The sequence below is a fragment of the Chrysoperla carnea genome, chromosome 2, assembly GCF_905475395.1.
Source record: "Chrysoperla carnea chromosome 2, inChrCarn1.1, whole genome shotgun sequence".
Classification (NCBI taxonomy): domain Eukaryota; kingdom Metazoa; phylum Arthropoda; class Insecta; order Neuroptera; family Chrysopidae; genus Chrysoperla; species Chrysoperla carnea.
In genome coordinates this window covers 52853091-52868735 of record NC_058338.1, presented here as the reverse complement: position 1 = coordinate 52868735, position 15645 = coordinate 52853091, and the positions used below count along the sequence as shown (strand labels likewise).

The 15645-nt window shown below is 29.0% G+C and overlaps 1 protein-coding gene across 2 annotated transcripts; it reads left to right on the top strand.

Annotated features, from left to right (window-relative positions):
• Positions 1–14399, top strand: LOC123293703 (beta-1,4-glucuronyltransferase 1). Of its 2 annotated transcripts, none has more exons than XM_044874596.1 (4): positions 1–14; positions 10186–11335; positions 12810–12978; positions 14158–14399. In XM_044874596.1, the coding sequence occupies exons 2-4, from the start codon at positions 10272–10274 to the stop codon at positions 14389–14391; spliced, it is 1467 nt and encodes a 488-aa protein (XP_044730531.1). In that variant the 5' UTR covers positions 1–14; positions 10186–10271; the 3' UTR covers positions 14392–14399. The 2 variants fall into 2 exon arrangements, with proteins under 2 accessions (XP_044730531.1, XP_044730532.1); XM_044874597.1 differs by lacking the exon at positions 1–14 and adding an exon at positions 8967–9038.
• Positions 14400–15645: the final 1246 nt, after the last annotated feature.

Below are 15645 nucleotides of genomic sequence, written 5' to 3'. Positions count from 1 at the left end.
TTTTTTTACATCATGTAAGTAAAGAAAGATAAAGAAACAAACACATACATAATACATGTAATTTATAAATATACAAGTGAAAAGAAACAATTGACTGAGTTAATTGTTGAAATACCATGCATAGTCAGTGTTGATTTCTTTATCACATAACACATACAAAAATGTATAGACAGTGTTGATGCGCAATCGTTTGTTTTTTTGACGTCACGTAAATAACAAAAGATATTCACTTTTAAATAGACACACACACAACTGATATTCCTATATTAATACATACTATAAAATTTGCACCTAATTAACGCCCTCGTGGGTAAACAGTGATGTTTACGAAAAAAAGTTTCAAACAAAAGTTTTTTATTTTTTTATAAGGAACATTTTTTACATTTAAAAATGGACTAATTAGGTGATTTTATGAACAGCTATGACAAAATTTTTTTCCTAGCATCATTATTTTTAAGCGTTACAAACTTGGGACTAAACTTAATATACTATGTATATTTCATATATGCATGGTATAAAAATATAAACAATAGGTATCTGTATATATACATACTATATAATGTTTCTAAACTAATTTGCGCCCGCACAGGGAAACAGTGATGTTTACGTAAAAATATTTCGAGCAAAAGTTGTTAATTTTTTTAAAAGGAATATTTATTACATTTAAACTTTTGTTCTGTCTCTAACGGTTTACAAGATGGGTCTTACGGACCCAAGACCTTGATTTATGCTGCTTATTTACGAACTAAGCCTCACTTTTTACGTCCTGAGCACTGTGAGTAATCATGTTCACAGACAGACGGGCAGACGAAAGGGCAACCGGAAGTAAATTTTATGAACACCTATACCAAAGTAATGTAGGTATCATCAATATTTTTAAGCGTTACAAATTTGGGACTAAACTTAGTATACCTTGATATATTTCATATGTAAATTGTATAATAAGCTGATAATATTACATAATCCTTTGGAACATTAGTGTTATTATAATTTTCTTGTGGCTTTTCTTGCTGTGCTTATTGCAATCCTGTATATCTAGATTATAGGACTTAAAATTTTCCTGGAAGGAATTGTTATCCTAAAAAGAAGAATACCTAAGTTATGTTTTTGTATGAAAAATATCTATTTTACCAACCTTTATTAAATACAATTATTAAATACAAGGAATTTTGTAAAATTCGATTTTCGGTTGTGATGACGTCATAAAGTAAAAATATTCGATTTTTTTCAAATTTGATCTGATCTTATTGGAGTTTTTTTTGAAACCAGTAATTTTGGCTCATTCTTTTCAGCTGTAATGCCAGTTTTTCGATAGCTCTCACATTGTGCTTAATTAAGGGACCAGGAGTCCACATTCTTGAAACCTACTGAAGCCAGGTTAATTTTGATTACAAATTCGAGAAGTTTGACTCAAATTTAGGAGGATAACATACTGGTTGATCAAAATTGGATAAAATTTGGATGTGATAGAGCAAAATTAAATTTTTGGATTTTAATGGCGTCATAAAGTTAAAAAATTTGATTTTTTTGATAACACTGGCAAATTTGATCCAATCTAACTGGAATATTCAATACATTCCTACATTCCTGTATAAATACATTCCTTATATTATTCGGATATAAAAATTTTTAATTCTTCGGATGCCCTTGTAATTAAATTAGCTGTTATGTGTAATTAAAATGTTCAAAACTGTTGCTATTATTTGCGAACTCATTGTAAATACAATGACATTTTTATACCATGTATATATGAAATATACATAGTATATTAAGTTTAGTCCCAAGTTTGTAACGCTTAAAAATAATGATGCTAGGAAAAAAATTTTGTCATAGGTGTTCATAAAAAGAAATCGTGCTGAAATTTTTACAGCGTACTCAGGACGTAAAAAGTGAGGTCAAGTTCGTAAATGAGCATCATAGGTCAATTGGGTCTTGGGTCCGTAGGACCCATCTTGTAAACCGTTAGAGATAGAACAAAAGTTTAAGTGTAAAAAAATTAAAAAAAATTAAATTGTTCCTTATCAAAAATTAAACAACTTTTGTTTGAAACATTTTTTCGTAAACATCACTGTTTACCCGTGAGGGCGCCAATTAGGCGGAAATTTTATAATATGTACTATACTTGATTATCAGTTATGTATGTGTCACATGTTTGTGTGTGTAATGTGATAAAGAAATCAACACTGACTATACATGGTATTTCAACAATTAACTCAGTCAATTGTTTGTTTTCACTTGTTTAATTTAATTTTATTGAATTAGTTTATTACTTAATACATTTTTATGTTTGACAAAAACAAATTTATTGTAAATAGTATAAGCAATAGCGATTTCGAGCAAAATATAGTTCATTAGAAGTTTAATAACCTATCAAGTTGCTTTCATGGGAAATGTATGGAATAGTAGAGAATAATGAACAATAAAAATTACTTTTCACAAACAAATTGTAAATTATATTCAAAATTTTTGTAGTTTGTTTGTTTACCGTAAATTTGCACCTTTTGGTTTTTTACGCCTTTTTAGTATAAAAATTTCCTGAAATATTATCACATTTTAGAAGAAGTACCTACTTTTTCCACTTTTGATATATTCAAAATTTCTCATGTGAAGCTTTAACGTTTAAATCCATACTTAAGATTATTTCATTTTCAAAATTACTCAACCTAAATCGGGCAAACTTCAAAATACCTATATTTTTTATAAATATAATGTGAATCTTGGAAATAAATGACAGTTTTTGAATAAACACTTGTGTTGCTCTGAAAAGAGTTTATTTTTATAAATTAATTACATGAATAATCTTAATACTAATTACATAAAGGAATTAATTATTTAATTACCTGAAAAGAGAAACGACAATAATGTCAATTCTCACAATGACATTTATTCCCTCTCGAGTTATCAAATTATATCTAGTTTTTATTATGATGTATACAAAAGCAAATCTATAGTAACAACAATTAACATACGAACATACCAACCCGCGGTCAAGTGAGCGCTGGGGTAATTAATTAAAGAAATGCATTTCTTTACATCTCCCCCCTTTGGGTAAAATTTTACGTATTTAGTAAAATTTTAAGATATTTCAATATATAATACTATCTTCTATTGATTCTTAATTTTTCTTTTCATCTTCTTCATATTCTACATCTTTTGGTATTAGTTTAGTTATGTGAAAAAAATTAGATTCTAATTTTCCACGCCCTGTGTTTATTTTGTAAATGGAATCAGATATTTTTTCCAGTATTTGGAATGGTCCTATTTTCAGTTCATCTAATTTTTTTCTGTTTAGTTTGTTTCCATTTTCTATGTAGACCAAATCTCCCTTCTCAAATACATGTTGCTTTCTATGTTTATCAAATTGTTGTTTGTTATATTTATGTGACCGAATTGTATTTTTTAATGCTATCAATCTATCTGATATCCACTCTTGTTTTGATTTATTATGTTTAAGTTCATCTGGTAATATCGATACATCTGTGCCATTCAACAGGTATTTGGGGGCAAATCCTGTAACTGTATGCTCTGTTTCATTGTACCTTTTTACGCATTCCTGTGCGATTGATGTCCATGCTAATTTTTTTCCTTTCTCATTTATTTTACACCTTATTTTGTTTACTAATGTTTGATTTAATCTTTCGTTTAATCCGTTTGAAAATGGTGAGTTTACTGCCGTAAATATTATAGTTGTATTGTTTTCTTTTAAGAATTTCTTAAATTCTTTTGAATTTATTCCTGGATATTGATCCGTAAGGAGTGTTTCTATTTTTTCGGTTTCATTAGTATTTTTAATTAGTTTTATAAAGTCATTTGACATTTGGGTTTTTGATGTCACTATAAATGCATACCTTGTAAAGTGATCCACTAAAAGATGCAAGTATTTCTTTGTTGATCTAGATCCACCAAAACCCCCTATTGTATCAATTGATACTATTTCAAAAGGTCTGGTTGCCGGTCCCAGATGTGACATTAAACCATACTTTTTTGCGCCTCTTGACTTATTTTTTATACAGATCTCGCAGTTGTTTATTATTTTTTTAATATTTGTTGTCAAATTCCTTGCTGTATATGTTGTACCAATTTTTCTTTGGGTTTGTTTAATGCCTATGTGACACATCTCTTCATGGATCTGTTTTATTAATTTCTTACTAAAATCTTCCGATATTATTATTTTTTCTGTTTTGTTATTTATCTTGTAATATACATTATTTCTTAATATTAATTTTTCTTTTTTTTGTTGTAGATCGCCATTTTGTTCTTGATCTATTATTATTTCATTTAATGTTATTAAATTTACAACTTTAAGTTGTTCATCTTCATTCGCATTAGCTTCTAATACTGGGTTTCTGCTAAGGCAATCAGCTTCTACGTTACTTTTTCCAGGTGCATATTTTATTTTGAAATCATACTGTGATAAATAGTACGTCATATCTCCCAGTTCTTCGTCTGGTCTTGATCTTATGTTTAGATCCTCTAGAGGTTTATGGTCTGTGATTACCAAAAACTGTTTTCCGATCAACCAGTATTGCCAGTAACGCAAAGCTTCTTTTATGGCTAAACATTCCAAATAGATAGCTTTTTTTTTCTTTTGAGCTTCATTTAATTTCTTTGAGAAGTAAGCTACAGGCTTTTCTTCACCATTCTGTTGTATCTGTTTAAGTGTTGCTCCAACACCTAGTAGACTTGCATCTGTGTAGATTTTTATTGGCAGTTCATTATCAAAGATTTCCAGAATTGGTTGCGAGCATAACATTTCCTTTACCTTATCAAATGTTTCTTGACATTTATCTGACCAGATAAATTTTATGTTTTTCCTTAATAAATTATGCAATGGATCCAGAAGAATTGCGTTCTTCGGTATGTATTCGTTGTAGAAATTTATTTTCCCCAAAAATTGTCTTACATTTTTTTGCGTTTTTGGTATTGGAAAATTCTTTATTGCTATTAGGTTATCTTTTAATGGTCTAACTGTATTATTTTCTATTATGTGACCAAGATATTTTGCCCAGCTTGCTGCAAAATGGCATTTTACGAATTTTAGTCTAAACCCTTCTATTTTAATTGCATTAAACAATTTCTCTAAATGTTGCCTATGGTCATTAAAGGATTTTGAAAACACCAAAATATCATCTATATAGTTAACTGCAAATTCTGTCAGCTTGTATTTCCTTAAAATATTACTTAGTATCCTTTGGAAGATAGCTGGAGAAGTCTTTAGACCGAATGGCATCACTGTCCATTGATAATGTCCTTCTTGAGTCACAAATCCCGTTTTTTTCCTATCCCCAACTCGTAATGGTATAGACCAAAAAGCAGAGTTTATGTCTAAACTTGAGAAATATTTGCAATTTCTTGTCTTTACCATAAGATCTTCTATTATCGGAAACGGTTGTGCTTGAGGAACAATTATTTTATTTAAATCCCTGAAATCTATGCACATTCTTGTTTTACCTTCACCTTTTTTTTCTGCTAGTGTTACCGGAGCCGCAAAGGGACTGTACGATTCTTCTATTAGTCCTCTCTCTAGCAATCTTGATATCTGTGTTTCAATTTCTTTTCTATCTTCAATCGAACATCTGTAGGGTCTTTTGCTGCAATATTTTTCTACCGTTAGGTCAATTCTGGCTTCGTATTCTTTAACTGTGCCTATATCATATTTATCTTTTGCAAACAAACTTTTATTTTTATCGATTAGAAGTTTTATTTCTCTTTCTTCATCTTCTGATAAATTTTTGTCAATATTATATTCTGTATTTTCTATGTGCTCGTTAAAGTTCACTGAACTTCTTTTAAAACACTCTTTTTCTATTTTCTCAAAATTTGATGTAATATCTTTATTATCAATTTTCTTTACATCATCTTTTTCTCTTCCTTGTTTTATTTCAAGGTTTTCATCTTGAGTTAAATGAAACTCTTTTATTAAATCTAATCCGATTAAAAAATCGTATTTGAAATCTTCATTATCAATAATATGACAACAAACTAATTTTTCTATGTTAAATATTTTAATTTTTAATTTAGTCAAACCACAAGTTTTTTGATTACCATTAATTGTCTTTAAATTAATCTGATTATTATTATTTTTATTTTCTTTTATTTTTAATAATTTTGAATTAATTAATGAAATATTGGCACCTGAATCATATACTCCTAGCACCTCTGTTATATCATTAATTAGTAGTTTGACTGCAATTAATGGCATTATTCGTTTTTTTGTTCTTCTTCAATTAATTCTGCATCAATAGCATTGTTTACTGTTTGAACTCTTTTTGTATAATCATTTTCTTTGTAGTAACATTTATTCTCTGGGTGATAACGTACTCCTTTTTTTAATCTATTGCATATAGAGCACGGAGTTCTCTGACCTGGTTCTTTATAATCTGATTTTGTTGTTTTTTGTTTCTCTGTTTCTCTCTTCCTTGCTAAGAACTCATACTGGCTAATCTCTTTAAATAAATCTGTGGTTGTCTTTAGTGATTCTTTTTTTATTTTATTCATAATATTGTCCGGTAATCCCATTACTATTAAGTATATCATTGTAGAATCATCTATGTTTCTATTCACTTCAAGAATCAACCTCTCCTTCTTTGTTGCATATTCTAATATTGGGCCTGTCTGGTATCTAAAATTAAAGGCATATTTAACTTGTGACCAACCTTTAATTTCATAAGTTTCAAGAAATTTTGCAGTCCATGTGTTCCAATTGGACTCTACGGTATATTTTATTAGCATGCTGCTATACCAATCGTGACATTGTTTTTCTAATAAGAACTTCAAGATTTCTATTTTTTTTCCTTCTTGATTTATACCAAACCTTGTGCATTCTTGTTCAAACTCCTTCAACCACTGTGAGGCGTTTGATGTTCTGTTAGAAAATTTATTAATTGTGAATCTCTCAGCTACTTTAGCTAAATTTTTTAATTTGCTTTCATTATCACCACCATTATTGGTTGAAATGTTTTGCACTGAATTTTCTATGATTGTCTCTTCCAAGTAGGTATTTCCAAATTGAATATTTTCTTCATCATCTAAATAGGTACTCCTTAAATTTTCATCTAATGCAATCCATACCTTTCTGTATTGATTTCTTCTTTTTAAAGAGTTTTTGACTTTCTCAAAAGTATTTGTTGCAATAACATAAGTGTGATTTTTTGCTGGTTTTAAGTCATCAGGCACTTCGAAATTCCGCCCATCTGGAGTCGCAATTGAAGTTACACATATAATATTTGACTTATTATCTGAGCTCGGTAAAAGCTTGAAAGTGAATTGTAATTTTTCCATTGTTTTAATGTATATATATAAATATATTTCTTTCTTCTTGTTTATCTATTTTTTTCTTGACGAAATTGTCGTTTTATAATGTGAATCTTGGAAATAAATGACAGTTTTTGAATAAACACTTGTGTTGCTCTGAAAAGAGTTTATTTTTATAAATTAATTACATGAATAATCTTAATACTAATTACATAAAGGAATTAATTATTTAATTACCTGAAAAGAGAAACGACAATAATGTCAATTCTCACAATGACATTTATTCCCTCTCGAGTTATCAAATTATATCTAGTTTTTATTATGATGTATACAAAAGCAAATCTATAGTAACAACAATTAACATACGAACATACCAACCCGCGGTCAAGTGAGCGCTGGGGTAATTAATTAAAGAAATGCATTTCTTTACATAAATACTCAAATAAAATAAATTGTTTAATTGATTTTGTTCAATTTTTACGTTATCAGGAGGAGTGTTTGAAGTATAATGGGTCCTCTATAAGTAGTATTATTTCAATTGTTTTTTGATAATATCAAAATTAGAGTTAAAATATATTTTTTACTAGAGTAATACCCACCCGCTTCGCTGGGTTTAAAAGTAAAGATTGCTGTCGATTATCCCCTTTCTATAACACTCGAAATTATGGTAAGGATTGTTTTACACAGGTAAAATATATGTGTGGTTTTCTTTTTCTAGAAATCTGTAATTTATGGTAATGTCAAATTAAATTAATTTTTTTTAAAATGTATCTTTATAAATTATATCTCATGTATTATTCTGATATATCAGCTATATTGCTGTACAGTTTCATTAAAAACTATTCGCTAGTTTTAGCGTGAAAGCGTAACAAACAAACAAGCTAACAAACAAACATGCTTACTTTGGCATTTATAATATATAGAGATAGAGATTTATCAATTACCATGAAATGATTTAATTATAAATTGTATAAAAACGAAAATTAAATAAAAAGGTATTAAAAAATAAATCATATATATTTACTACTAAAAAATACAATTGAAATGTCTCAGTTGATTAAGAGAAGTTTTAAAGTAGAGGATATTGCATTATTGAGGGTGCATCGAGGGTAATTTTTATACTTTTTTCTCCAGTTTAGTAATTTTTTTAAAAGATTGGAAATTATTTGAGAGTACTTTTACCCTCATAAATTTAACCCCCACCCGTAATAGTAGTTATCAGCTTCATATAAATAGTTACGATGCTACTCAACAGAATTATTTTCCTTTTTTTTGATACATTCTGTATGTGTACTAATTGTATATTAGGCAACTTGTATTGCATCCATGAAAAAACAGATGTATAGTAGAATTGAAAACAGGTGTAAAATTTAATCGATTTTCTACATACTATAAACATACAATTTTCATATGCGTATTTATTTCAAAACGTGCTATGAGCGCATATTTATATAATACGCATGCGTATATTTTACAACAAATATTATTTTTCAAAGAAAAATACACATATAAAAAATGATTTTTCTATCGTAATGTGTTGAATTATTAGTGTATATTTATTATGAATTGAATGTGAAAATTATTTTTATGTAATGGGAAATGGTGAAAATTTTATTGACTATAGTTTTTAATACATATAATTTATAGAATGTTGAATATTTTTATATTTTTATTACCTAAAAATGTAACAAAAATTTATGCAAGAAAATAATTTTATATTAAAAAAAAAATGTTGTAACACGAATTATCTTTAAGAAATGGGAATTTAGAAAAATTTAATATGGGTATGTATTTAAAATAAAACTAATATATAATTCATCTCTGACAGGGTTGTTCTATTTATACTTTTTACGATTCATTTGTCCAACGCCTAGACCATAGTGTTTGCTAAATTATAGAGTAAGATCAGATCGTAACTAGATGGTATTTTTATTTGATAATCCGCAAATTCGGTGCCGGCGTCAACCAAAAAATTCAAAAACGATGCAAATCGACAGGAGGCATTGCATGGATATACAGGGTGTACCTAAAACTCAAATTAAGCCGATTTAGCTAAACTTGCTTTATACCAAGTTGCTTCGCTTGGGAGCTAAGTGGTTTTAAAGTTAAAATTATAAAAAAGTTGTTTGTAGATAATCTAACTCCAAACGCAAAATGCATAGAACGTGGAGTTTTTAGGTTTTAATCCTTCCGCATTTGTACGATCTTGGAGATAAATAATTGAAAGTGTTGAATTTATATTCAGAAAATCTTTTATTTTCAAAAAAATAAGGGTTCTGCTCCAAAAGTAAAAATCCAATAAAAAATGAAATCGTCATTTTTTTGTTCACTACTTAACCGCATTCTGTTCTATTTTAATATTTTCATTTGGGATATTGATATTGGAAGTATTCTAGTATCTTGGTAAAAAGTTAAAAATACGGCTTTTAGATTTAATTTCTTAGTTGGTTTCTTATAATTTAAAACGTTGAAACATAAATGGTACGGAACTTCAATGATCCAAAGAACAAATATCATGAAGATTGAGAATATTCTTAAGTGTTTAATTTCGATTTAAAGATGATACCTTTATAATAAAACATTCTTTACAATACAAAAGTAAATAGATAAAAGTCTTGGACTAAATGGTTAAATAATTAAGGCCGTTAGCACATCCCAATCGCCTTAATTATTTGGTTGTAACTTCACCAAAAGTTTAATTTTGTCGCATATACCTTTTAGCATATTCCATGTACGAATCTGTACGGTAATATAGCAGGCAGAATTGTTTGTTGTAGGCAGGTAAATGTAAATAAAGATATCCTAAATATAATAAATTTGACTGACTGAAAACTGACTTGCATAACTCTGTGTAAATCACGACGCATTCTGACACTAAAATGTTTATTTTAATCGAGAACCAATTTAATTTTTTTATGTATATATTTTTAGTATCAAAACAACACTTACTGTGATCCGAATCGTCTACACATACAAAATAATTTGGTTGCAAAATAATAATTGGGGAAATATTATCAATGATCAATACTGGAACACATCATCAAGTTCGATGTCGTTTACGGAACTTAAGTTTAGCCAGTATATTACTATTAACATTTTCAAATATATTATTAACCATACGACTATTAAATAATTCTGAAATACGAGCGAGTTCAGAGCAAACACTTGCCGCCGCTCAAATATCGAATCAAAATGATCATGTGGTTGTCGCTAGAGAAAAGCTGGAGAAATTGGAAAATTGTATACCACAACAAGCAATCCAAGAATTGGAAGACACGACGAAAAAAGAAACTGTATACATGGATAATTTTTTCCAATCGAATGGATCAAATTTTCTAAAAAATTTCGATCTAAATTTAGGGCGATGGGATGCAACACGAATGTATAAATTATACGATAATGTAATTATTGGACAGAAATATATTTCATTATCGCAAACATATAACGTCTGTTTGGCAACACAAAGTTCATTGGAACGATTATCGTCATTGGTCCAAGTTGCCTTTCAGTGGAGTGGACCAATATCGGTTGGCTTATTCGCTGCCGGTGATGAAGAACTGAATATTCTTTTGCTATATTTATATTATTTACAAAAATGTTTTACACAAATTCATGATCGAGTATTATTTCATTTGGCATATCCAAAAGATCGAGCACCAACCAGAATTAATATAAATTTCACATATTTATCAGTATTGGATTGTACGAATCCGGATTTAACGTTAAAATTTTTGCTCAAGCAACGGACACCGAATACAATTAAATGGCGCACACGTAATCCATATCCACAAAACCATTTACGGAATTTGGCACGAAAAAATTGTCAAACTGATAATGTCTTTTTAACGGATATTGATATAATTCCAAGTTATGGATTGGCTGAAGGTTTGAATCAATTTTTGAAGATCGCACAATGTAAAAATAACTTATGCGCATATGTAATTCCAACATTTGAATTGGATGAACGTGTGAGTTTTCCAACTAATAAAAGTGATTTGTTACGATTGGTTAGCAAAGGATTAGCTAGACCTTTTCATGAAAAAATTTTTATTTATAACCAATTTGCTTCAAATATTTCAAAGTAAGTTTTTTAATAAAAAATTTTTGTTTACTTGTAGTATTCTCGGAACTAAGAATAGTTTAGTCGGAGGAACAGATATTTTAAAAAAACATACTTCGTATAACGTAAAGAGAAACGGACTTGAAATTTGTGTCCAACCGAAGGCTCGGTTTTGGCTAGTTTCTGCTAAAAAAACTGGAAAAATAAAATTGAAAAAACATAAGTAAGGGTAACGATATTTAATAACAAAAAAAAAAAGAAGAATTTTGTGAGTCGCATGAGCGGGGTCCTTGAAACAAATTAATGGACTAGAAACGAATGGCTTCTATGGAAAAAATTTTTGGCTACGGAGCCCTAAATTTGCACTTGAAACATAGTTAAGAACACTCGCCATTAAATTACCTTTCAAACAATAAGAAAAAAATCAAAATCCGTTAATCCGTTAAGGTGCTACAGTGCCACAGACAGACACACACACAAACCGGTCGAACTTATAACACCCCTATTTTTAGTTCGGGGGTTAAAAAAATGCGAATTTGTCTAGGGTGTCATCTGAATAGTAAAGTGTAATTTACTTCCTGAATAGTGTAGTGTAATAAGACTTGCCAAGAATTTTGTTTAGATTGAATGAGTCTAACTGGAGTCAATTTTAAAACTTAAAATTTAATTAATTATTTTTATGAATGTTTTTTATGTAACTGTTTAAAATGATAAAAAAAATACAACCATCCTATCTATACATTATCTAAAAAAAGAAGTTATCACAAGTATAAAGCTGTCTAAAACGATCGTATATAAGCCATATATTAGTCAGAGACTATATCAGTAAAATATATTCTCTGTATTAGTCGGGGAAACCATTGATTTTTATGTTTTTTGGGACATAGATTACAAGTTTTTATATTTCTTGGCAGAAATTTTTGACCTCCTTTGTGAAAATGGTCTTGCTTTTTGAAAAACGACAAAAATTAACCCATCACTAAAGAAAGTCTAAGAATTCAGCCTTATAGACTCTCGGGAGGTTGGAAGCGTATGTTTTTTGGGCGTGTTAAAAAAGAAGTTACTAGCCAAATTCTAAAAAACTAAAATTTTACTCAGGAAAAATTTGGGGCAGATATAACTCTTAGAATGTGATGAACAACAAATTAAAAGTTATAAACAATGCTTCCGTGTATTCCAGTCGTGCTTTTTGTCAGTTATTCACCGTTTTTGTCTAATATCTCCCAAAGAAAAATATTTTTTTCTTAAAAAACTGATAGCATCCTACAAAAGAACGAAAATTTTTTTGGTAAAAAATTGCATATAAACATTTTTTTCCCATTTCATTCCACTAGAAGCTGAAGAAGATTTGTTTAACGTTTAAGACAATTATAAAAATTTGCGAAATCTTCTAGTTTATTGTTTGGAAATCCTAAACTTGAAAGTGTATATAAATTATAATTTAAAAATTGATTCATTAAAAATTAAACGACCATTATGTTGTTTATGATTTTAGATGGCAAGAACATACGGATATGATCAACGAAAACGGCAAACAAGACGTACACATTAGCCATGAGGTTACAAATTTTGAATTTTTTTACGAACCATTCTACGTCGCACCAGATACAGCTCCTCTACACGATGAAAGATTTTTAGGCTATGGTTTTACAAGAAACACTCAGGTAATTTCCCCCAAAAATTTTCTTTTGCCTCTTGTTATGAACAATGGTACACAGCGAATGAAACTGTGAAATTGTAGAGGGTGGAGTCAAAGGAGTTTTAATGTTGTGTCTTTTAGGGTTTATGAATCGATTGTCACGTAACAACACATAAAATTGTACAATTAGCTTATAATCGTTAGTGGAAAGAGGAATTTTTAATTCGAAAGTTATCCTGTAAAAAATAACAAACAAAGGAAGGTTATCGATAAGGCCAAATTTTCGCGAATGGCGAAAAATCCTATGATATGATGATTTCTTTATATATTCTGAGAGGAAACTGTGTGCCTAATGAAATAATATATATTAAGAAAAAAAAACTAGCTCCACTGTAATTTTGTACAAAATGTTACATTTTCTGTAGCATTTCAACTTTTTTTTATAGAGCGAATACAAAAAATACTTTCATTTTGGGTCGGTTAGAGACATTTATAAAAAAAAATACATTTATTAAAAGAATATAGGGACGTGTTGTTAAACTATCTAGGATTACTACCTATGGACTACGAGTAGTACACCTAGATTAATTTTTGAAGAATCCAAAAAATAACCTCCACTACCTTCATAAATTTAAAATACGTGTTGTAGATGATAGAAAAAAAATAGTAGCATCAAAATCTACGCTATCAAAAATAGAAAACCGTCTTAAGATATGCATATAAAGTAGAGTCTCGATAATCCGGACTCAATAAAAATCAGGGGTGTCCCGATTACCGGATTTCTTCTGATTACTAGTATTGTTTGAAAAAATTTATTATATTATATAAAATAAAGCTAGCAAAATAGGATTGGACTGAATGTATTGAATGTATTTAGGTGAGACTATCCGCACAGATGCTATTCTGTGTTTAGAATCATAACAATGAATGTATATATATACAAACAAACAATATCAATTTAGAGCGATTGGAGGAGAGCGGTTCAGAAAATGCGGGTAGACGAAATGTGTTCTCAAAGCTGAAGGTTTCCGCTTTTCGAGACTGTATGAATGTTTCTTATAATAAATAGCATAGATTTTGATTACACTCACTTTTTCTGTCATGTACACCAATACGCCTTATCCTCTATAGAAGACAAAAAGACCGTACAAAAAAGAAAAGAAAAATAAAGTTATTTTTTTACTGAAATTTTATATATTTTTAGGTTTATGAAATGTTTGTTCGTGGATTTGTATTTTATGTTCTATCACCAGTATTTACATGTCATTGGGGCTTACAACAGAAAAAATCACGTCCACACTGGCGAGAACGACAAAATTCATTAAATGCAAAACAATTTGAAACATTTAAACGTGAAATATTTGCCAAATATAATAAAGATCCTTTGAATATGATGAAAAAATCATTAAAACAGGCTCCTAAGAAAAAAAAAGGATAAAACTAATATTGTTGGTATTTAATATATATATATATATAAATAAATAAATGTGGAAAATATAATAAACGTTTTCATTTTTTAACAATCAATAAAAATTTTTTTATTTCAAATTTTAAATTGTGTTATTATTCACACGTCTTAACATTTTCATGCGTATAAATGATATTGTCCATTTAATTTATTTTTGACTTTCTGATATTTATCTAATCTCTTCTAACCTCCAACCTCTATTATAGCTAAACCATTTCAGTGGAATCTATCCCGAAAAAAATTATGTGTGCTGCTGGCTTCATATTAGTCTCAAAGGCCCTAATCTAAACATCACTATAAATTTAAAATGAAAAACTAAGATAATCATCTGAATTTGTGCCAATTTGTACCGCTCAAATAAATGAGAATTTATTCGAGAATCATTGCAATTTTAATGTAATCCCTTTCAAACTACGCTTATTTGGGTAATAGGAAAAATGTAAACGATTAATTAAAATAGAGGAGGTTGGAAGCGGTAAATAATAATAAATTAATACTCAAATTTTGACTTTTCATTATGAACCGCTTTTTCTAACTAAAAAAAGGGGTGTTAGTTTAACGTGTCTGCGAATATGTGTATCTGTGTGTATGTCTGTGGCATAGTAGTTCCTCAATGGATGAACCTAATTTGATTTTGTTTGTTTGAAAGGCTATCGGATCGAGGGTAATCTTTGCTATGTTTTAAGGAGTTTAGGGTTTCGTACCTGATAACAACTGGAAAAGAAGTGATGACGATCTAACGGATGAGCAGATTTTTTTTACACAAAGAATAATTTCGATCAAATTACCATTCAATTAAAAAAAATCAAAATCGGATTATCCGTTTAGGAGCTACGATGTCACAAACGAGTCGATCAGACCTGATTTTGTATTAGGGTTTTCCTTTAATTTTTAATTTAATATTATTATACATATATACCCACTTAAAAAGCCGGAAAATCTAGAAAAGTGGTGGAACAGCTCCGATTTCAAGGATTCTTATTTGTACGTTTTCAATGATAAAAAAATGTAGAAAATTCTGAATTTTCCCTCAGAAATAATCTCTCAGCGTTTTTCGGAGTCGCTTATCATGAATCTGAGGTCAAAAAGCAACTAAATGTGGTTGCATTTCCATGAAAATCACCCCTAAAAGTGAAAAAAATTAAAATTAAAAATTTCTCTTCGGATATCGTCCCTCGGGGAAAAATTAAATTTATCTGCTATATACTACATTCTGTAAACTCT